Raw genomic sequence first — 24,452 nt, 5'->3', positions numbered from 1 at the left:
ATTTGAAATCAAATTTAGTGTGAGCCTAGGTGAATCAGAATGGGGATACTGCAGGAAGTTAAGGCAAAAGAACTGAAAAGGTATCCTACAAAAGATCTCTTACCTCTTTTACCTTAATTATTATATATTTGCTAATTCTAGGTAATCAAGTTGGAGTAGTAATGAGGAAGCCTCTTATTCTATAACAAAAATAAGTCAGCTATAGTATGTGCAAAGGATATATATCATATTTTTGTTTTATAAACAGGAAGCACAGTCCTATGCAGATGACAACAGTTTATTATTCATGGAGACATCAGCTAAAACATCGATGAATGTAAATGAAATATTCATGGCAATAGGTAAGTTTTTTAATTTTTTTCCAAGCAGTAGATATAGGCAATAATACTTACACTGTAGCATATTTGGTTTGACTGTCTTCTTTTTAAAAATTCTTACTCTGGGCAACCCCGGTGGCCCAGCAGCTTGGCGCCACCTTTGGCCCAGGCTGTGATCCTGGGGACCTGGGATCAAGACCCACGTCGGGCTCCCTGCATGGAGCCTGCTTCTCCCTCTGCCTGTATCTCTGCCTCTCTCTCTGTGTCTTTCATGAAAAAATAAATAAAATCTTTAAAAAAAATACTTACTTTTTTGGTAAATAATTTTGAGAAGTATTTTTAAAAGTAATCATTTTTTTAATGATTCTACTACTATTCTAGATCCTTTCCACCAAGAATTACTTTGTTAGTAATGTTAAATTTGAAAGACTGTTTATTATCTATTAAGTTGTAATACTTTTCAGTTTAAGTCTCTTCTAGGTAAATTGAAAGCCTGGACTTTGAGCTAATAGTTCAAGCAGATGGATTTTCTAAATATTTCAATGAGAAATTTGGATAAATAAGTTTTTGTATTAGATTATCTTTTTTACATGAAAGGAAGATAAGCTCAGAACAATATTTATCAGCATAACATAAAGACATAAAGAGATTACTTTCTCACTGATCAGTAACTATTTTCATCTCTATTTTGCCATGAATAAACACTATTTTTGTTTCTCACATTAGTTTTAAATCACTGATTATTGACAAATATAATGCAAATATTGTAACAAAATTTCAAATTATTGAGGCACAGAAAGACGGAAAATAAAATAACATGCTTCATATTACCTCTGATCATTTAACCTATGCAGTGCTCTTACCTTTTCCCTAAGGTAATTTTATGTGTTAAGATTGTGATTCCACGTTTGTTGATTGTAAGTAATGAAATTGGAACACTAATAAGGAAGCTTCCTATTTTCTGTAACAAAAATAAAAGTATTTCTCTTGATCCTAACCTCCTTTCAACAATCTTAAGGTGAGGATTCTGTGAGAATTGGCTACTTGGGTGGCTTTTGCATTTTACTGTGTCTGCACTATTTATGCACCAAGCACTCTTCTCATTCCAAAATATGTTTATTATATGGCAATGATTATTAACTAGGGTGCCCACAAACTTATCCCCAAATAAGAAATAGTCCTTTTATTGAAGTCATACAAATTAACCAATTAACAGCTGATTCAGAGGCTAAAGAAAATATAGTAAATGCTACAAGTACTGTTAAAATATCTTTCACTAGATGAGAGAGTTTTAATGGTAGCTCATTTAGGCTCATTAGGAAAAAAAATTGCCTGTTGTGTAAAATATTTTACTGAAAAACTCAGGCTTAAAGTTTATTAGGGAAATACTTGTGGAGGATTATATGACAATGTGCTCTTTTTATAAATAGAACACAAAATTACATTCAGAACCACATCTGAAAAGCCAGTAACAGAAATCAAGGGAATAATAGCCTCAAATCAGGCTGAATGAACTTTAAACTTTTCTGATAGTACTAAGATACCACCAGATGGGCTTGCTTGCTTATTATTTTTTTAAGTAATCTGCATCTAATGTGGTGCTTGAATATATGACACGGAGATCAAGAGTCACACTGTACTGATTGAGCCAGCCAGGCACCCGCATATGGACTTTATCCTTTTATTTAGATGTGCTGGTAATATATTTTTCCAATCAGAAGATAGCCTACATATTAGAACTTTCAGTTATTTTTCTGAAATTACAATGTTTCTTTCCTTGAAAGAAATACCAAGCATTAAATTGAATTGTGGCCTTTCTAGTTGTTTACCAGATAGGTAACTTAGATCACACAGTACAGTACACTCATTATTTTTACTCTTGATGATTTCCTGTAGAGAATATAGTCATTTAGTAGGAGAAAGTCTACAATAATTTTATAATCTGCTTTCAATTTGATAAGATTTTGCTTACATGACTTCTTTCATTGCACATCTTCATTAACTTCATTTGGATTTTTAGCCTCTTAAGATCCTAATTCAGGGGCAGATGGTAAGCTCCAATTGCCCATATACCAAACAAGTAGTACTAGCTTTACTTTGGTAATATTAAATAAGATATGAGATAGAGATAGAGGGCTGCTTCTGAGACTTCTAAGCTGTATTTTAGTTTATTTTCACACAGTGTAAGTTTACCAAATAGAAGCTTAAAAGTTCCTTATTCTAGTTTATTTCCTTCAACCTCGTAATTTCACTCAGATCTAATTACAGAAGACCCATTGAAAAGAGAAATGATCTCTTAGTCCAAAATATAAATTATAATAAAGTTTATAAATGTTAGCCTATTCTTTGTCCCTACAAACCTTTGTTTGAAAATGTATTTGACTGGAAATTTGCTACTTCATTACCATTTACCCTTCCATCCTTAGTGCCATTTCCAGAGAAGTAGTCGAAGGTGAAGGCTTTTCTTCCCAAACTTCCATTGCCTAGCCCAGCATCTAGGATTCTAAAGATGATTAATGTTCGTGTGGAATATTACAAAAGATCCAAAGTGCAACTAGACATTTAGATATTGAAGGTGGAGCATGTCCAACTTTTGTGTAACCTGAGCCAATAGTAAGGTAAAGCTAGAATTCACCCATAATAGTCTTCTCCCCAAGGTTGATATAGTGTATCTAGTACACTTACAGTCAGTATTCTCAGAGATAGTTAATATTTAGTGAATCCAGCACATGAAGGATTTTTAAGATTCAAAGCAGACTGTATCTAACAGGTATGTTTTTAAATCAGTGGAATCCAGGCTCCAGCACTCTGTATTAGCTATATAAAGCTTAGTAGAACTAAAACCATAACTGCTAGTTGAGGGCTTTGTCCAAATGTGACAAGCCAAGATCATCCAGCTCAGGACTGGAAATCATTTTTTGAAGTAGAGACTTCAGAATCAAGTCTTCCTTAGACGAGGCAGAGCTACTAGTGAATCGGATTAGGGTTTTTAATCATCCATAAATGAGGAGCATGGTAGATGTTTGAAGAGTTAAGTATGTGTAAGCCAGAAGAAAATAGATGTGATCTGTCAGAATTTGGGGTGATAATTAGGTAGCATGATAGAGGACCAGTACTGCTGGGGTGACAGTGATGGCATTTGTTGTTTATATCCTGACTTGTTCCAGAAAGTATATGTGGCAGTCCGGAGATCATTGATACAAGCTAAGATTCTTTATAAATAATTGGCTGGCCATCATCTTTATTAACTTAGATTTTCTTTTTCTTTTTTTTTTTATTAACTTAGATTTTCTTTAAACAATAGAAGTATTAAAGATTATGAAATAAAAGTACTACTATTCTGGTATTGCTAACTGAATATATGTAAAAAATTAAATATAGTCAACTTAAGTTTTAATTATATATAACTGTTCCCTATCTTACCCTTCCCTTATCCCACTAACCTCACTGAGGACTGACGAATGAAGAGTATTTGGTATTATCTAGTAGATATTTAGTAAGCAATTGGAAAAGAATGAACATACAGCTGTGTGATAGTTTGGGTCAACCTAGCTGGAAAAAAAAAGATTAAGCAGATGAAAGTAATTCTAATATGAATCCACTAATTGTGTTTATTTTGATAATTTATCTCTCAGCTAAAAAGTTGCCAAAGAACGAACCACAGAATCCAGGAGCAAATTCTGCCAGAGGAAGAGGAGTAGACCTTACTGAACCCACGCAGCCAACCAGGAGTCAGTGTTGTAGTAACTAAACCTCCAGTTTGAACTTCCTGGAATATTCTTCTGCTTCCTAAATGTTAATGACAGTGGAATTGGAGCATTTAACCAGCCCAGTATGACTTCCAAAAAGAAGAGACTTACGATAGAGTCAAGTTTCTAATACAGAATTATTTTAAGTGTTTTGAACTTAATTTTTAATAACATGCATGTGACCCTCTGACTAATATTTCAGAAGTAGAAGGGGGGAATGAGAGCTGTGTGTGTACGCTTGTTTCCTTGGACGGTTAGGGGAATCATTTCTCATCACCAGGGATAGAGACAAATGATGTAAACCCACAGTTAACCAGCCACTTCTATGTAAAAGATTTGGAACTTATTAATTTGGGCTTTTCAAAAGCATTCTTTTTTTAGAAGGAAGTTCTAAAGATATTTATGCTTAGCTACAGTATTCAGGAAACTGGTAATTTCTCTTAGTATGCATATTTAAAATGTACATTCCACATTTTAACAGATTAGCCACAAGAAAACAGTCCCACATCTTCAGGGAGAAAAACACAAACATTAGTGGCATCTAAATTATAGCCAGTCTTGGTATTTTTAGTGGGTTAAAAAAGGTCAAACGTAACCTCATCTTGTTTTAGGAATATGAAAATTGAATGCATCTTGATAGTGTTCCCTTCAAACATGTGAGCTCTTCAACAGAAATGAAACAAACCAGGTGTCTGTGATTTCTGTTTAATCACTGCTGGCCATTACATAGGTTTTGTTGTTTGGGGGCAGGGAGGGGGCCTTTGTTCCCTTTGGACATAATATAGTCAATGCACTAACAATTATGTACATTCAAACTTGATTATTTTAAATTCAATTTTCAGCTGTACTGTAAATAGAGTACTGCACTGTAGTCTCCATATATGTTTATTACTTTCCTGTAATATTTAAGAGTTGCTTAAAAGTATACAAAATGTACAGTTACTAAAACAGCTAATTTTTCCTTTTCTCTCCCTTTGAAAGGAAGGGGCTTCAGTTGTTCCTACATGGCTAGAACCATAATAAACAATGTACCAGTAATTTGTAACATAACTATTGCAGTATGTTAGTAACAGTCTTGCAGCCTTGTTTTCCAGAGTTCATTTTATTTTGATCAGTTCAGTATATTGCACTAATTGTTTTAGGTATTTTCATTATATGAAATCTACCATGTGTCAGAGATGATTTAATCTATTTAAGTGTTGAACTGCTAGCAGAACTTGTACATTTACCGTAATTCAGAATTAGTAAGGAAAACAGTTCACCAGTGTTTAGTTTTATATTGAGGTGCTCAGGTTGGAATAAAGTGGTATAAAAAGCAAGTACTGGTTTTTCTCTTTCTTGGCATGGAACAGTGAACATATATATATAAATAGTATCATGTAACCTAAAATAATGCTTTTATAGTTTCCTTAATATGTTCTTTAAAATTTGTGTGGTATTGATGTATTATCCTAATATCTGGTTCTTTGAAGAACTGTCTTTACATTTTTGTACTCTTAGATAATCAGAAATTTATCTTTTTATGTCAGAAACTGATACTCACTTCCCTTGAGAAGTATTACCATGACTGTAATGTTGTCTCTGGATCCAGCCACTAAAGCCGCACTTACAAGTTCATGGCTAATATACTTGGCTGCACCTTCATAGAAATTTTTAATGCATGATTCTTTTTCACTTGAATTTTTTGACACATCTACACTGGTTGGTCCATTTCTTTCTTTCTCACTGTATAGATGATGATTAGTCATTTCTGATGGAAATGTTTCTGCATTTTTAGGGTTAGAATATTTTGAATCAAACAAATTTTCTTTTGTATTTATAGTTGGCACACATTCTGTAGATTCAGATTTATACTGAAACAATATATGGATATTACTTTCTGATTTAGTATTGCTTAGTTCATTGATTAGGAAAGGCTCTTTGGATGGTAAAGATTGATTTTGTGTGATACAATAGTAGGTGTCTTTATATACTTGAAACATTGTCATTGCCAGTGCAGTGACTTCCTTTGTATCCAAAACTTCCCAGAGTCCGTTAGTAGCTAAGATAAGGAATTGGCATAAGTCATCGATAGGGACAGAGATAGTTTGAGGTGCTGGGATAATGGATTTTTTCAGTTTGAGATTTCCATGAAATCCAAGTCCTCGTGTGGTTTTTATTTGCCCTTCTAGGAGCCCATATGGTTCATTTGAACTAATTATTGCTCCATTCTTAAGTAATCTTCTTCTTTCAGTTATGTTTCTCGTAGTGTGTTCTTTGGTTATGCAAAAGCCTTTTCCATTTCTGCATAAGACTGCTTGTACATTACCTAGAAGATTATTAGAAAAAATTGATCTTAGAGATTTAGTGACCAATTGTATCAAAGTACGCTTTTAACTTTATTCTGTTTCAGTGCATAAATAGGCCATTTTAAAATATTTTTTACATATGTGAAATATTAATATTGGGCGATTTATGGTCATTAAGATTTGACTGAGAGGTGAGTTTGTCCCTCATTTTTAAGTAACTTAGTGTTCAAAATACTGCACTTAATATTAAAATAACTTAAAACTACAAATAATAAAAAATAACCATCAATTTTTTATGAAACAGCTGAATATTTATACATCCAAGAGTTGAACTTTTTTATGACCAACATATATTCCATAGGGCAGACATTTTTTAAATGTTTAAATAAATGCCTTTTTAATTAAAAACAAGCATTGATTTTTTTTTTTTAAGTGGAGTTTGATAGTTTTGTAACTGGTAAAAGTTAAAACCTGAACATATATATAGGTGTGGGTGATGAAAAAAATTAGAATGCCACTGTTAATGTCAGTCTTAATAGTTTCATGTTGTGTGGTTAAAAAGAAATTAAATCGATTAGCCATGTAAAGAAAAATCCATATGTATTATTAATGTGTTAAATGGATAATAGCTAGCCAATATTAAATTAAACCCTTTGATTGAAAACTGAAATCTTAAAAGTTGATTGTAATTTGTTCATGGTTCATATGAACCTGTGATGTGTGCTTCGTTGAAATCTTAAGAAAATCTAAACAGTATTCTGAACAGATTGAGGGATAGTTGTAATACCAAAACTTTCTTTGGTTTATTAAAAAACGATTCACAGAATTTTTTAGTTTATAAGCAATAAGTTTTTCTTGATATGGAGTCATTTATCATTTATAAAAGGGTATATAAATTATTCTGAGATGAGGTTAAAGATGTTTGAATATTACAGTGCCTTTGAGAATTAAAATTCCTTGGATCATGCAGAATTTACATTAGAATACTCTGGTTTCAATCATAATACCATACCTGGAATCTGAGTTTTGTTGCTACAGAGGTTCAATTCTATCCCCAGTTTTTGAGGTAAAGAAATTGAGATTTTAGAAGGCTATAGTCTATGCAATTAGTATGGTTGGACCGAAAGAGCTTAAATTAATGAAGAATTAGTTCAGGCATAGACTGAGCCTGTTGGCTCATTTATATAATGGGAATTATAAAAATAATGTGGAAAATGTTTTTAAAACCAGAGACTTGTGTGATAGTCCTGAAAACTACATGACCTCTTTCACTTCTCTGTGGTTTGGTTATTAATATTTTGTATTAGCTTGTCTTTTTTGCTGGTCTTTCTACTTAAACTCTACAGAAAGAAAAAGTAAAATTCTTGACTTTTGCTGAGTTATAAATTATTACTATTCCAGCAAAGCAGCATGGATTGATACTGAACATGCCACCTGGGTAAATCGAATTGTTTTATTAGGAGGACATGTGATTCAATATCTCTTTTAAATTATAAATTTCCTATTAATGTATGTACATACACAAAAAAATAATGTAACCATTGCTTTGAAAACGCAGGAGACATTTGGCTCAGAAGAGTCGAATCCACTGACTTCATAAATGTTTTATTTGCATGTGGCAAGTCAAAGTCCATTCAGCAAAAAGAAAAAGTATTATTCCTCTATTGTGTGATTTGAAAATAATTGTTACAGTGGAATGGTGGTAAACTGGTATTTTTTAGTTGCGTCTACAGAGATTGGTAAGTATATTCTTATGCACTAGGTGCCCTTCCCCGCCCGTCTCCCCCCCCACCCCCCCAATTGCTGTGCTGGACAGGAAATGCCATTTTGGCTTATTTTACTATTGTGAACATCCCTTGGGCTTAGTACAGAACTTTCTTGAAGGGATATTATATCCTGGTTGCACTTTTCACTCTACCATTTACTTGCTGTAAATACTTCTGGTTGACAAAGTTTATCCTGATGAAAAGGGAAATAGTGCTTCCTGAATAATTCACATTCTTTCCTACGAGAATGGTGCATGAAGGAAAAAGTAAAGAAGTACCCGCTATAATCTCAACTATTCATGCATAGCCCAGGAAGTGTAGAGGATACGTAAGATTCAGGCCTTGGAGAGTACTGTTGGAACAAATGAAGAAAGATTGTGCAGAGTTAATAATTGTATTTCCTGGGCCTCAGTGGCATATGCTGTCAGCTGCAAATTGGGTTGTTAAAAGCAGTTGACTACATTAAGCTGAGAGCTAGGAAAGAATAATGAAAAGTCCCAAGGAAAATGGGAAATTGGAGGAAGATTTAAATAACACTGTAAGTTCAAGTGTTTGGAGAACTGAAAGGGGAGAGTAACCTGTCATGACAATTTAAAGATTGTCTTGGGATCCCTGAGTGGCACAGCGGTTTGGCGCCTGCCTTTGGCCCAGGGCACGATCCTGGAGACCCGGGATCGAGTCCCACGTTGGGTTCCCGATGCATGGAGCCTGCTTCTCCCACTGCCTGTGTCTCTGCCTCTCTCTCTCTCTCTCTCTCTCTCTCTCTCTCTCTCTCTGTGACTATCATAAATAAATAAAAATTAAAAAATAAAATTAAAAAAATAAAGATTGTCTTTAAAGAAAGGTTCCTGTAACATCTGTGAAGGGAATGAGAATAGGCAGTGAGCTGAAGACCCTTAAAAAAGTTTATGTGAATGTGGGCATAAATATTTCAAATTTCTAGACTAAGGTACCAGCTTCAGTTCGGAGAGACTGTGCTCTTCAGCAAACACTATCAGAACAAAGGTGGAACAGGGTTACTGCAAGAGGGTTACAGGGGGATTAGAGAAACTGCTTTGAGATGATACTCAAGCCTTTTCAAGATGGCATGTGTAGTCAGGCAAAAGTGTTCCTTAGGCAGAGAGCAATTATGCAACTGCCTCCTTGCAATTGCTGGGTTACCTTCAATTTAGGAAAATGAAGGGTACTCCTATAAACTTCAAAGTGACCTTAGAATCACAAACAGAATTCTAGATCTGAATGGGCGAAATCATGATTTTTTTCCAGCTATAGCCACTCACTATTGAAAATAATAGGAAATTTTTAAAAAAGAACTGAAGGAAAAGAAGAAAAATTATATGTGGTAGAAGGAAAAGGAAACATACCTAGGATGTAGGAGTGTCCAGAAGTAAAAAATGTAGCGCCCAGGAATAAAAAATTACTTTGGAAGAAATAACTTGGGGAAGTGGAAACACTTGGGCTTTAATTCCAATTTTATGTGACCTTCATTTAGTCACTTTATTTCCCTCAATTACAGTTTTCCACCTGCAATGTTATTTTTTGTCAAGGTTATTGTGAAGATTTAAGAAGGTAATTTAATAAGTAGAAATTTGATGAAGGGTTTTTTTTCTACCCCCCTTTGGGTTCCATGAAGGGGAAACCAGAAGAGGCAATCCAAAAAGAGATGAAGCTATAAATGTTTTTTAGACACACTAAAAAAAAAAAAAAAAAAAACTTAATTTTTTAAAAAAGATTTTATTTATTTATTCATGAGAGACATAGAAAAGCAGAGACATTGGCAGAGGGAGAAGCAGGCTCCACGCAGGGAGCCTGATGTGGGACTTGATCCCGGATCCAGGGATCACACCCTGAGTCAAAGGCAGGTGCTCAACTGCTGAGCTACCCAGGCATCCCAAAACTTGTAATTCTTATGTGGTAGATTTATAGGCTTAAAGAAGTAAGGAGCAATAACTTAGATTTTGGGAAATGAAATCGTTATTGGGGAAGGAAAAAGCAACTGAAAAGGAGCATGAACAAATAGGAAATTCAAACATGAATGAGATCTACCTAAATTGGAAGCATACAGACCTGTATATAAATTAGGTCAGGGAAACAACCTATATCCAGTTTGTCTGCAGGACTCATTTTGGCAGAAAAGGCTGAATTTGTTTGTATGCATGGACACCAGGTTTATGACTTCCTACTGATGATCGGCATGAGAGCCTTGCTGATGGGAGCTAGTTTTCATTGAGTATTCAAAAGATACCTTTGTTCGTTTTGTAGGCTATATGAGCATGAAACTCAAATTCACCGTTGTACATCTGGAGCCTAACAATACTTTACATATCAGTAACAACTGTCTATCAAGTATTTGTTGAATGTGTTTTCAGAATCAGATTTGTATATATGAGTTCACCAACATACCCCAAAGAAAGGAGAAAGGGAAGGTAAAGCATGTAAAAGGTAAGTGTTATTTAAGAATATGTTTTTTGTTATTTTTTACATAAAATAAGGTGATTCTGGAATTGAATTAGGTTTTAAAGAAAAAGGATGGGGCTGGAAGTAATTATCAGAAACTTGTTTTAGTGACCTAGTTTTGTGTCCCATGAGCTCCTTCTACATCCGGAGACCAGTGATAGCTTTACCCAATGCTTTTCTACTATTCACAGTTCCTCAGTTGTTGCCCACATCAAGCCCCTGTCCTCTTCTCATGGTTACCAGGTGATTCCTTTATCTAATCCTTACAACCTCGAGGTAAGGATACCCACATTTTAATACACAAGAAGAATGAAGCTCACCAATTTTATAAGGTATCACTAGTACAAAAGTAGTTTCTGGGGCCTCATTAAAAGGAATTATTAAGAACAAATATGTACTGGAGCACCTGGGTGGCTCAGACTCTTGGTTTCGGCTCAGGTCATGATCTCAGGGTCTAGAGATCAAGCCCCACATCAATCTGCACTCAGCACAGTCTGCTTGAGATTCTCCCTTGATCTTGTCCTCTTTTGTCCTTTCCCCCTACTCCCTACTCTTTCGTGTGTTCTCTCTCATTCTCTAAAACCTAAAAAAAAAAAAAAAAAAAAATTTGTACAATCTAGACCTAAAGATAGTGGGATAGATACACTAAATTGCTCACTTAAAAATGCCTGTTTACCATTCCAGAAATCCTAGGGGCCTTGAGAATGATCTTAAGAAATCTACTCTGTCTTTGCTCTATGAATGGAGCAAGAAAGCCTGGATGACAGTGCATCTCTTTACAGTTTATTGAATATTTTAAGCCCACTATTGAGACCTACTGCTCAGGGGAAAGATTGAAAATATTACTGGTCATTGACAATGCAATGGTCACCCAAGAGCTCTGATGATGCACAGCAATATTGATGTTTTCATGCCAGCTAACACAGCATCCATCCTGCAGCCCAATGGATCAAGGAGTCATTTTGACTTTCAAGTCATTACTAAGAAATACTTTTATGAGGTTATAGCTACTATAGATAATTTTTCCTCTGATGGGTCTGGGCAGAGTAAGTTGAAACCTCCTGGAAAGGATTCACCATTCTAGATGCCATTAAGAACATTCATGATTCATGGGCAGAGGTCAAAATAACAACATTAACATGAGTTTGGAAGTTGATTCCAACCTTCATGGAGGGTTTCAAGACCAGTGTAGGAAGTAACTGCAAATGTGGAAATTCAAGAGAACTAGTGGAGACAAGCTATGACTGAATTGCTGCAATCATGATAAAACTAATGGGTGACAAGTTGCTTCTTACAGATGAGCAAAGAAAGTGGTCTCTTGAGATGGAATCTAGTCTTGGTGCAGATGCTGTCAAGATCATTGAAATGACGACAAAGGATTTAGATTATCATATAAACTCAGTTGATAAAGCAGTGTCAGGGTTTGAGAGGAATTACTCCCAATTTTGAAAGAAGTCCTACTGTGGGTAAAATATGATCATCACATGCTACAGAGAAATCATTCATGAAAGAAAAACCAAACGATGTAGCAAACTTTGTTGTCTTATTTTAAGAAATTACTATCGCTACCCCAAACCTCAGCAATTGTCACCCTGATGGGCCAGCAGCCATCAATGTCAAGGCAAGACCCTCCACCAGGATCCCTGGGTGGCGCAGCGGTTTAGCGCCTGCCTTTGGCCCAGGGCCCTGGAGACCAGAGATCAAATCCCACATCGGGCTCCCGGTGCATGGAGCCTGCTTCTCCCTCTGCCTATGTCTCTGCCTCAATCTCTCTCTCTCTCTCTCTCTCTCTCTGATGACTATCATAAATAAATAAATCAATTAATTAAAAAAAAAAGACCCTCCACCAGCAAAAAGGTAACAACTCACTATTGAGACCTCAGATGATTAGCATTTTTTAGCAGTAAAATATTTTTCATTAAGACATGCTCATTGGCTTTTTAGACAATGTATTCTATACTTAGTAAACTATAGTGTGATCATAACTTACAGGCACTGGGAAACAAAAAAAATTCATTTGACTTGCTTTATCACAATATTTGCTTTATTGTGGTGGTCTGGAACCAAACCCACAATGTCTCCTAGATATGACTATATATAAAGAGACAAGTTTTAAAAAGTCTTGTATAATAAACATATATATACACATATATATAAATACCACATATATAATATGAACCGAATAGTATAAAGTCTGGGAGAGAAGAAATAAAAGTGCTGTTGTAAGGATTTTATTCTGTATACAATATGGTATATCATTTGAAGATAAGCTGAGAAGTTAAAGATGTTTACTATAAACTTCTAAAATAATATAACAAAAAAAATAATATAACATAGCTAACAACCTAACAAATGAAATAGGAATAAAATCAATTCAAAAGAAGGTAGTAAAAGAGATGATAATATACAATTGTGTATCCACATAGAAAAGAATGAAGTTGGGCCCCTACCCCATGACACATACAAAATTAATTCAAAATGGATCATAGACCTGAATGTAAGAGAGAAAACTAAATCTCTTAGAGCAAAACACTGGTGTAAGTTTTTGTGGCCTTGGATTAGGCAATGGTCTCATCAATTGATACGAAAAGTGCAAGCATCACAACAACAGTTGCTAAATTGGATTTCATTAAAATTAAAGTATTTTTTGCTTCAAAAGATAACAAGAGAAAAAAAAAAACCATGGAATTAAAATGTTTCCTAATCATCTGATAAGGGACTTGTATCCAGAATATAAAAAGAAATTTGCAACTCAATAGACAAGTAACTTAATGACAAAAGATTTGAGTAGACATTTCTCAAAGGAAGATATTCAAATGACTAATAAGCACTTGAGGTATTCAACATCATGAGTCAACAGAAAAATGCAAGTCAATACCACTTAATAGTGGCTATGAAGGTGGCTAAAGTCAGAAAGACAGCATCGGGAAAATGTGTAAAAATTAAAACCCTCATATATTACTGGCAGGATAGTGAAATGGTGAAGCCATTTTGGAAAATGGGGCAGTGCTTCTAATGGTTAAGTATAGAATTACCTTATGATCCAGCAATTCCACTCCTCGGTATATACCCAAGGTAGTGAAACATGTCCACACAAAAACTTATGCACCATGTCCATGCCTGCATTATTCATAATAGCCAAAAACTAGAAACAACTCAAATGTTTTTCAACGGAATAAATGGAAAAACAACATGTGGCATAACTATACAGTGAAATATTCAGCAATCGAAAGAAGTACTAATGCACGTTAAAATATGGATGAACCTTCAAAAACATATGAAGTGAAAGAAGACAGGCACAAAAGAACACAAGTATATTTATAGGAAGTGCCCAGAATAGGGAAATGTATAGAGACAAAATGTAGATTAGTGATTGCTTAGACCTGAAGAAATGGCAGGTTAGCGACCTGATTGCCAAAGGGTACTGGGTTTCCTTTTAAGAGGACAAAAATGTTCTAGAATTGACTGGTGATGCTTGCACATATCTGTGAATGTACTAAAAACCACGTACACTATGTGAGTGAATTGTGTGCTTTTGAATTATATCTCAATAAAGCTATTAAAAATAAAAGCAATGGGGAAAACAAAGGGATCAAATAAGAATCCCTTATATCTATGAAGAACTAGTGTGGTTGATTAGAAATGTAAAATTTGTGGTTTATTTGATGCTAGGGAAAAAGTATAATTACATATTCTGTATGAATACATTTGTTAATGTTTTAATTCTATGAGGATCAATTGAAGTAAAATAGGAGAGCACCAAGAGAAATTATAAAATGCAATATAAATGGGAAGCACTAAGAATATAAAATCAAGAATGTCACTTTGGAAGTATTTTTTTCTACATGCACAGATTCAACATTTATTCAATGGCTTCATTATTGCACTCATGTTTCATTATAAAGTGAGGTTTTTGTTTTGTTTAATTCCCAAGTTGTGATGACACTGGTATTTCACAGATTTAAATATATTTGTACTGGAAATACAGGAAAAATATAGGTCTTGCTTTATAAAATACAACATGTGCTCTTGAAAAATTTCTGCAAAAAATTTACTCTTTGTAACCCATTTAAATCACTTTTTTTCAGGAGCACTAGTATCATCAATCATGATCTCCTTTTCACAAGTTGGAACTTTTCCCTACATATTTGTTTTTATTAAAATGAAGGATGCCTAAATGAAAACAATTTAACAGAATTATGTAAGCGTGGAAATTAGATCCAACAAATGTTTGACCTGGAGATTAGAACCAGCCAAACAGCAGTGATCCTGGAAGTAGTGAATCATGTAAATTAGACATTTAATGATAGCATCTAGTTATTCACTGTCTCATAATTTTTCCTTTAGTTCTACAGGAACCCTGATGTGTAATGACATTTTCTAGTGGAGGTCCCACGTCCAAGAATATGGGTTGGTTCCCAGAGTGGTATGAAATCTGAAACCTGTGCATGAAGTAGACCTGCTCTAGCCATCTGGAACCTCATTACAAAAAGAATTACAAAAATTCTGAGGAAAGTGGCATTGCACTTGGCTTCTTTATATTGCTTAATCTGGAGTACTCATCTTGAGCTCAGAACCAGAGCTAGATCAGAAACCCGCTGGCTTCAAGGGACCCTGACGTTATAGTGGTCTTTGTGGTTATCTGGTTTTCTCAAATACATGGTCCCACTTGCTGAGGGCCAGCCTCCTTAGGTTTTGGAAGCAATTCCCTTCAGATGCAGCATGATATAGTGGGCTTGAGTTCCAGCTCCAATTCCTATTATCTCTGAGACCTTGAACAAATTATCTCACCTCTCCCAGCTTCCATTTTCTCATCGGGAAAAGTGGGGTAACGACACTTAGATATAGGGGTGAGGGAATAGAACAAATGTGTAAAGAGCCAAACTTGGAGCAAGTAGTAAGTCCTAGAGATCTAATGCACAATATAGAGAATATAGAGAACAATACTGTATTATAATCATCAAGCTTGCCAAGACTAGAATTTAATTGTTTAAACCACTAAAAAAGAAATGATGAGGACACCTGGGTGGCTCAGCGGTTGAGCATCTGACTTCAGCTCAGGTGGTGAATAGAGTCCCACCTTGGGCTCCCTGCATGGAGCCTGCTTCTCCCTCTGCCTGTGTCTCTCTGTCTCTCTGTGTCTCTCATGAATAAATAAATTACAATCTTAAAAAAAAAAAAGAAATGATAATTATGTAACATTGATAGAGGTGCTAGTTATCACCTGAATGGCAATCATATTACAATATATAAATGTATCATGAACATATTTTATACTTTTTAAGATTTTAATATTAAATAAGTGGACACTATTATTAATAACTACACAGGGGCACCCTACTGGTTCAGTCAGTAGACCATGCAATTCTTGATCTCAGGATTGTGAGTTTGAGCCCCACATTAGGGGTAGACTTTACTTAATAATAACTATTCATGAAAGGGATAGTGGAAACCCAATTAAGCATCCCATGGAGCTCAGCTTAACTTTGCTAAGAATGTTTTACGTGTGGGCTTTCCATTTTGTCAAGCTCCTAGGCTAGAACTTTTGCACTAACTGAAAAAATTGCTTCTTGAAATACAATTTTAAAAATACAGCTATAGGGCAGCCCCAGTGGCTCAGTGGTTTAGCGCCGCCTTCAGCCCAGGTGGAAACCCGGGATCGAGTCCCATGTTGGGCTCCCTGCATGGAGCCTGCTTCTCCCTCTGCCTGATGATGTCTCTGCCTCTCTGTGTGCCTCTCATGAATAAATAAATAAATATCTTTTTAAAAATACAGCTATATTTTTGGAGAATAGAATATATGCTTATAAACTTGCACAAACTATTTTCTCTAAAAGTAAATGGATGCTACTTGGCCTGTGAGCCCAAGTGATCTATTGAAAATATGTTATTAGAATAGCTGACCAGCTTAAACAACCAGACTTGTAACAATCCTCAAAGAACTTTCCATTTTCCTGAAAAAGGGAAGTATGGGAAATGTTTTTTGTTTCATTAGATCTAAGCAATAAATGCTTTGCCTTTCTCCACAGCTGAACTGCTACCCCATTTAGAAAATAATGTTTTGGTCAAATTATATGTTCCTCCTTGTGAAAAAAAATTACAATTATTTTTGTGGTCTGCAATCTGCATTTAAACTGTGGTTGTTGATCATTTCTTAAATTAGTCAATGGAATTTTGAGGCATTACTAAGTCACTAAATCATAGGTCACTAAATAGTTCTGGAAGCAAGAGAAATTTTGCTGCAAGGAATAAAAAATAAATGTAAGGTGTAATGAGCACCACTCAATGTACATACCAGTGTTTGCAACATGAAGTACTCCAGAAATTATCTGTGGCATCACCTGGGAAGGGGAATTCTTTGGCAAGCCATCATCATTACTGATTCTCCAATTCTTCTTAGTATAGGGTGTTTTAATATTGCCTTCCAATATACAAGTAACTGCAGAACAGCCACTCCATCGAACCCTGGACACTTCATTTCTTCCAAGAAGTAAAAGCCTGTCCATTCTCCAAAATGCTTTTGCAAAGGCTTTGTGTATGTTCTCATACTCACATTTCCCTGTTTTTCTCCTTTTCTTTATGGAGGAAAAAAGTTCTTCTTTGGCTATGTATTCTTCCCTAAATACTGTGAGAAAGGAATTGATTACATTTTGCTCTTCAGAAGTCATATGGTAGGAAGGATCAAATCTGGAAAGCTGATGGAGAAATAAAATTGGGAGTTCCACTGATGTCAGGTTTGCCGCTGAGGCACCATGATGTCCATCAAATAAACCAAAAAAACACACATCAGGTTTTTTGCCAAAATTATCCACCACAGTGAATTTATCATTCATGTCAGCTTTCCATGCAGAATTTCCATCTTCACAAATGGCTACACCTTTAATCAATACATGAGAGATTGTTTGAGAATATATGGAACTCCTGTGAACGTTATCAATCATCTTATAGTATGCTGGTATTTGTTTCTGCCAAAGTAGCTCAAAAGCATAATTAATGCTCTCTAGGATTTTTTCAGTGAATAAAGAAGATGACAATAGTTTAGTGATTATAAACTGTCTCTGAATGGTAATTACTGGGAGCGCTGGTTTCTTTTCACCCATCCATTGAAACTCCAGGGTGGCCAGAGCCATATGTTGCTTTTTATGGAGGAAAGTTTCACGTAGGTCAATTTCATGCTTACATATGGAACAGGGAAATGTAATCATTTGATCACAGGACTGCGGCTTCTCATGGTCTTCAGAGTATTTTGAGTATCTTGATAATCTCGTTTTCTTCCTTCTAAAGTACCTCCTTCTCAGGGAAAGTGGGGTCTCCTGATCTGAATCATGTGTTGATTTTCTCACATTCCATTCCCTTGATTTCCAAAACACTCTGCAAACAGGATAAACGATATTTACATGCCAGGGGTGACACATTGAAAGTCTTTTTTTTTTTTTAATAGATAAATTATTATAGAAAGGAAGAGTGAACATCTGGAGGGAGGGGCAGAAGCAGGGAATCTTCAGGCAGACTCCCCACTGAATGCAGAGCCCAACTCAGGGCTTGATCTCAAGAACCGTGAGATCCTGACTTGAGCTGAAACAGAGTCTGGTGCCTAACTGACTGAGCCTCCCATGTGCCCCAATACATTGAAAGTCTTTTCAAGCAGGTCTTTACCTTTACAATTTGCTTTAGTTCCTCACAATTTAATGTGGGCCTACCATTGAATATTCTGATGCTGTCATTCCCCCAAAAAACACACAGGAAGTACTAAAAAAAAATGGTGATTGAATTGTGTATCCCTGAATAAAATTAGGCAGACTCTACAAAGTCAACCAGAAATCTAAGAATAAATACTCAAAGAAATCAGCACAAGATCGTATCCCAGGCATGTGAAAGTACATACATGCTTGAGACCTAGGTATTTGATTTAAAATTTGAGCATAATTATTTGTGTACTCCATTTTATCTTGGTGAAGGTACTTTTTTTTTCTACTTAAAAGGTTCACAGGAAAATGAATAGGGCACCTGGGTGGCTCAGTGAGTTAAGCATCCAACTCTTGGTTTTGGCTCCTGTCACGATCTCAGGCTGGTGGGATTGAGCCCTGCATGAGGCTCTGCACTCAGCGCAGAGTCTGGTTGAGATTCTCTCCCACTTCCTCCTCCTCAGCCCCTTCCCCTGCTCATGTGCCCTCTCTAAAATAAACTAATAAAATCTTTAAAAACTACTTTAAAACCTAAAAAATCAATTTAGTAGCTTTAAATGTTTATGACATGTGACAATGTTAACTTCAACTCAGCTTCATGTAAGTTCTATTTAACTTCAACTTAACTCATAGAAGTTGTATTTGATGTGAGTACATTTAATGTGTTAGATGGGCCTACAACAATAAGAATGCCTGAAGCCCATAGGGACTTAAACATTCCAAGCATAAAACAGGTATTCAGAATGCTGATACTTGTTAAAATAAGAAATGAGTCTATTTAGTACTAATGACAAAATAATAGTGATATCTCTGAGCATAAAAGTAATGCATTTCATTTTTAAGTTCAAGACAAAAAGATACAAGCTAGAAAATGTGTTCTCCTTGTTTCCAAAGCCCCACCCTAACTCCCAAATTCCAGCCTTAGTTAATGGCTGTTATCTGTCTTTCCAAATATGTATATATAAGATATATTAGAATATATTAATAATATATTTATTATATGTCAATATATTATAATTATATACATTAAATATAAATATATTATAACCATACGATGACTATTATATTACCTACAGTAATATAATAATATATTAATAATATTAACATTGGTTACATAAACATATTTACATACATAATATATATGTCATCTTTTCTGAGATGTAAATGAGTCATATTTGCATACCATCCTAGAATCTGCCAGTTTTATTCAATACTAAGTCATGGCCTCATACTGAAAGTTTGTATATGGAGACAAAAAACAATATACTATGAACAATGTAGAGTTTGGATTTAAAAAAACTGTCTTCAAAAAAAAAGTCTGTCTTCACAAATTAAGCTTCTCTGAGCATCTGCTTTCTTATCTGTAAGTAAGTAGGATTATTTATAGCATCAAATGAAGATAAATGGTGAAGCAATTGGCAACAGGGGCCACTTAAAAAGTGCCTGCTCTGGGATCCCTGGGTGGCGCAGCGGTTTAGCGCCTGCCTTTGGCCCAGGGCGCAATCCTGGAGACCCGGGATGGAATCCCACGTCAGGCTCCTGGTGCATGGAGCCTGCTTCTCCCTCTGCCTGTGTCTCTGCCTCTCTCTCTCTCTCTCTCTCTCTCTGTGTGACTATCATAAATAAATAAAAATTAAAAAAAAAAAGTGCCTGCTCCTTTTACCCTAAGCAAAAAGGATGCTGAGAACTGTACCAAATGGAAACATATCACATGTAGACATGAAATTATAACACTTATGGGAAAATATATTCTATATAAAACTAATTAAAGAAAAAAATCAGTAAATCAATGGGAAAGGTTTTTTTTTTAGGTAATCTTTACACCCAATATGGGACTTGAATTTATAATCCTGAGATCAAGAATTGCATGCCAGCCAGGAGCTGGGAGAGGATTTTTTCCATAGCAGTATCTGAATCAGTGTTTCAGAATTGAGATATGTGTATTTATTAATATGTTGTGGTAAATTGTATATATCATTGCATCCCTACAATTGTTAGTATAACAAATAATAAAGTGGATATATAAAATCAGACACAATTTAGGAGTGCCTAGCTAAGTTGGAGGAGCATGGGACTCTTGATCTTGAAGTAATGAGTTCAAGCCCCATGCTGGATGTAGAGATTACTTAAATAAATAAGTAAGGACTTAAAAAAATGGAACACAATTATGAGTAACGCATGTAAATTAAAAATGAATGCATAAGTAAAGTAATACAATGGCTATAAAAATAGGCAAATATCTTTAAGATTTTTCCCAGTAGAATTTTCATCCTATATGCTATACTATTTCTAGGGAGGAAAATTTTCTGTGGTAAATGATGAATAAGATGGTGTACCATGTGATTGGCAAAAGGCTTTAGCAACCTTCGTATATGGTTTACACGTGGCAATACGATTAAAAATTAAGCAAAGCTCTGAAAAGTTTGACATGTTTGCTGCTTTCCTCATTTGTATTTAATTCCTTAAAGGGCATAACTGTAGTGAATATAGCTACCCATTCCTATTGTAAAATTTTATTTACAAATTTCCACTTCATAAATGCTTCTAAAACTATTAGCATATTGGTAGGCCTTCTTGGCTTTGCCTCAACAACAAATTTTTGTGTTTTTTTTAACAGAAAAACTTAAAAGTACACAAAAATAGAAGAGTATAATGAGCCCTCATATGCCCATCATCAGCTTCAACCATTATCAACATTTTTCCATTCTTGTTTCATCTTTGTCTTCAGCCATTTTATTTTTTTATTACATTCTATTTATTTTTACTGGAATATTTAAAATGAAATACCAAAATTATATCAATTTCACTGATAAATACTTCAGTCTCATCAACAAATTTAATCAGCATCCATTCACTTCTTCAATATCTACAAAAGGCTAACTACTGTGCATAATGCTGAAGCAGCACACACAGAGAAGGCTGGAGGCTTTGAGGGGAGGAGTTTGCAGAGCCTCATATGCTCATACAAAGAATTAAACAGGTCAGATGAGGCCCAGGACAGTGCCCACACAGGGACTTAACCCCTTATGTAGATAGGAGTGGCATCATGACACCTGAGAAGCCTACTTCAAAAACTCACAGTTGAAAGATCAAAAAGAGGGTCCCAGGCAAATCCAAGGGAATGACTGGTTAGCAGGAAGAAAGAGGAAGAAGACCAGCAAAGGAAATGGAGGGGCAAGCAGAGAAGTAGGGGGAGAAATGAGTACTGGCAAAGCTATTAAGCTCTTCTTGCCAAAATGTTTAACAAATATTTTTATTTGCTATTATTTGATCATGTTCATGTAAAGGTTGCAGTTTTCCTGAGGCTTGATGAACTGCTGGGACAATATTTAAGGCACCCTGCTACTGTGATTCAACTTACAGTCGATCCTTTATACCAGAAGTTTATGTTTCTCTATATAGAGAACAGCCATAATACAGTTCTCTCTCACAGGGAGCCATTCTTAGAATGTAATGTGTTATTCATTCATTCAACAAATACTTGAGTCTCTGTAATATGCTAGGTACTGTTTAATTTGCTGGGAATACAGCAGTGACCAAAACAGGCATGGTCTGTGATGAAGTTTATATTCTGAAATGAAGGCAATAAATAAAAGAAACATGTAAACATATAATACCAGATGGAGTAAGTACTAAAATGAAAAATATAATGGAATAAGAGTATAGACAGGTGCCTGGGTGGCTCAGTCAGTTAAGTGTTCACCTTCAGCTCAGGTCATGATCCTGGAGTCCTGGGATCAAGCCCTGCATCAGGCTCCCTTCTCAGCAGGGAGCCTGCTTCTCCCTCTCTCTCCTCCTGCTGCTCCTGATGCTTGTGTGCATACACTCACTCTGTCAAATAAATAAATAAATACAATCTTAAAAAAAAAAGAATAAGAGTATAGAGAAGGATGGAAGCCCTCCTTTGTACAGGGTAGTCAGAAGAATATATCATTTCCCCATGTACATAGTCTAACAGGAAGCCAAGATTTCAACTGATAACTAAGAAAGTGGAGGAAAAAGAATACTGCAGATAAAATTGTTCATTGACTTACAGATGGCAACAGACACATGAAAAAATGCTCATCAGGGAAATGCAAATCAAAACCACAATGAGATAGATATCACCTCACACCTGTCAGAATGGCTAAAAATCAAAAACACAAGAAACAAGCGTTGGCAAGGATGTGAAGAAATAGGAACACTTGTGCACTGTTGGTGGGAATGTGAACTGGTATAGCCTCTGTGGAAAACAGTATGGAGATTCCTCAAAAATTAAAAATATGGGGATCCCTGGGTGGCTCAGCAGTTTAGCACCTGCCTTTGTCCCGGGGCATGATCCTGGACCAGGGCATGAGTCCTGCGTTGGGCTCCTTGCATGGAGCCTGCTTCTTCCTCTGCTTGTGTCTCTGCCTCTCTCTCTCTCTCTCTCTCTCTCTTTCTCTGTGACTATCATAAATAAATAAAAATTTAAAAAAAAGAAGAGGTGGTATATATACACATAGTGGAATATTATCCAGCCATAGAAAAGAATGAAATCTTGCTATTTGTATCAACATAGATGGATCTGGAGAGTATAATGGTAAGTGAAGTAAGTCAGAGAGAGCTGACATTTCACTTATATGTGGAATTTAAGATACAAAGCAAATGAAGAAAGGGGAAAGAAAGAGACAAACCAAAAAAACAGACTCTTAACTATAGAGAACAAATTGACGGTTACCAGAGGGGTGGTGGGTGGGAGGATGGGGGAAACAGGTGAAGCAGATTAAGAGCACATTTATCATGATGAGCTCTGAGTAATGCATAGAATTGTTTAATCACTGGGGCACCTGGGTGCAGTTGGTTAAGCATCTGACTCTTGATTTCAGCTTAGGTCACCATCTCGGGGTCATGAGATCAAGCCCTGTTTCAGGCTCTGTGCTCATTGCATTGTCTGCTGGAGATTCTCTCTCCCTCTCCCTCCCCCTCTCCTTCTGCCCCTCCCCCCATTCACTTTCTCTTTCTCTCTCAAATACATAAGTCTTTACCAAAAAAAAAAAAAAGATTTGTTGAATCACTATATTGTACACCTGAAACGAATGTAACACTGTATGTTAATTACACTGGAATTTTAAAAAAATGTTCTTTGTCATGCAATAGAAATAAGGAAAATTTACCTGAAAGCACTATTAATTTCTGTGCTCATTTGGAATCTTTACGTTCCTTTTTCCTCTCTTTACCACCTTTCCCCAGCCTTTGTTCCTCCAAGTTTGGATATTGATGGTGATGGATGTAACGGAGGTGGTTACGATGGTGGTGGTAGTGGTGGCGGCAGTGGTGGTGGTCCCACTGATGTAATGGTACACCCCTTTGTGTGGAATGTTTACTACATCACCTGGAACCTCAGTCAGAACTCTCTCTAGGATTCTGAAGGACTATGAAGCAGTAAGGGCACAAACTGTGGTAACAAATTGTGCTTGAAATTTCTGAAAGAAGAATCATTCGTTAAATATACTGTCTTGTGCCTGCATAATAGGATTACAAAATAAGAGGAGTGACTATCAAGTAAGGTTTTTTAATTATAAATCATGGTACTTTCAAAATACTGATTCCAGAAGGCTGGCCTTAATATACAGACCATACACTCAGAGGTAAAGTATCTCAGGCCATCTCTCGAGGATGCTTTCTCCCACCTGCCCCGTAGGGTCTGTCCATTCCATCTCACTGCCCCGGGTCACTGCCTGAGTTATAGATCTTGGTTGAACTGTCTGTTGTCTCTTGAGACTGGCTTGACTCCTGCCAATACTTTTAGTTCCTAGGTTCGTAATCCAAAGTTGCATTCCTCCCTCTCACCCCAGGATGGATTAGAACTAGAGTTCCAGAGCAATTTATTTGCACAGGACAACTGCTTACTGAACATTTCCACGGGGATGTATTATAGTCAACTCAAAGTTAACATGACCAAAATGGAACCCACTACATTTCCTCCAGAATCTCCCACCATTAACTTGGTTAATGGAAATTGTTTTGCAGAATCCCTTTCCTTGTGTGGTTCCAGGTTAGACTTGGCCAAGGAAGGAATTTTGTGGTACCATATCTGAATGCCCTCATGGTTCGGCATGACCTGTAGATGCAGAGGTGCCTGGCAGGTTCCAGCTTGTCATTGTTTTATTTTGCCTCCAGCTCTTCCTCTGGACTGTAGGCTCTGTTGACCAACAGCAGCCCCAGACCC

The 24,452-nt window shown here is 35.9% G+C and overlaps 2 protein-coding genes across 4 annotated transcripts in view; one reads left to right on the top strand and one right to left on the bottom strand.

The window, feature by feature from the left end:
* Positions 1–5,385, top strand: part of RAB5A (RAB5A, member RAS oncogene family) — a 29,923-nt gene extending 24,538 nt beyond the window's left edge. For both annotated transcript variants that reach the window (XM_035705219.2, XM_025448831.3), the window contains exons 5-6: positions 248–341; positions 3,953–5,385. In XM_035705219.2, the coding sequence (XP_035561112.1) occupies positions 248–341; positions 3,953–4,068 (210 nt within the window). In that variant the 3' untranslated portion in view covers positions 4,069–5,385. The remainder of the gene's footprint in view (positions 1–247; positions 342–3,952) is intronic.
* PP2D1 (protein phosphatase 2C like domain containing 1) lies at positions 4,054–23,607 on the bottom strand. 2 transcript variants are annotated; one of them, XM_049100006.1, is made up of 4 exons: positions 23,398–23,607; positions 21,966–22,093; positions 16,873–17,948; positions 4,054–6,374 (listed from the first exon to the last, which is right to left on the bottom strand). In XM_049100006.1, the coding sequence occupies exons 3-4, from the start codon at positions 17,780–17,782 to the stop codon at positions 5,587–5,589; spliced, it is 1,698 nt and encodes a 565-aa protein (XP_048955963.1). In that variant the 5' UTR covers positions 17,783–17,948; positions 21,966–22,093; positions 23,398–23,607; the 3' UTR covers positions 4,054–5,586. The 2 variants fall into 2 exon arrangements, with proteins under 2 accessions (XP_048955963.1, XP_025304615.1); XM_025448830.3 differs by lacking the exon at positions 21,966–22,093.
* Positions 23,608–24,452: the final 845 nt, after the last annotated feature.

Source organism: Canis lupus, chromosome 23, assembly GCF_003254725.2.
Source record: "Canis lupus dingo isolate Sandy chromosome 23, ASM325472v2, whole genome shotgun sequence".
Taxonomy (NCBI): domain Eukaryota; kingdom Metazoa; phylum Chordata; class Mammalia; order Carnivora; family Canidae; genus Canis; species Canis lupus.
This window is presented reverse-complemented; position numbering and strand designations above follow the sequence as displayed.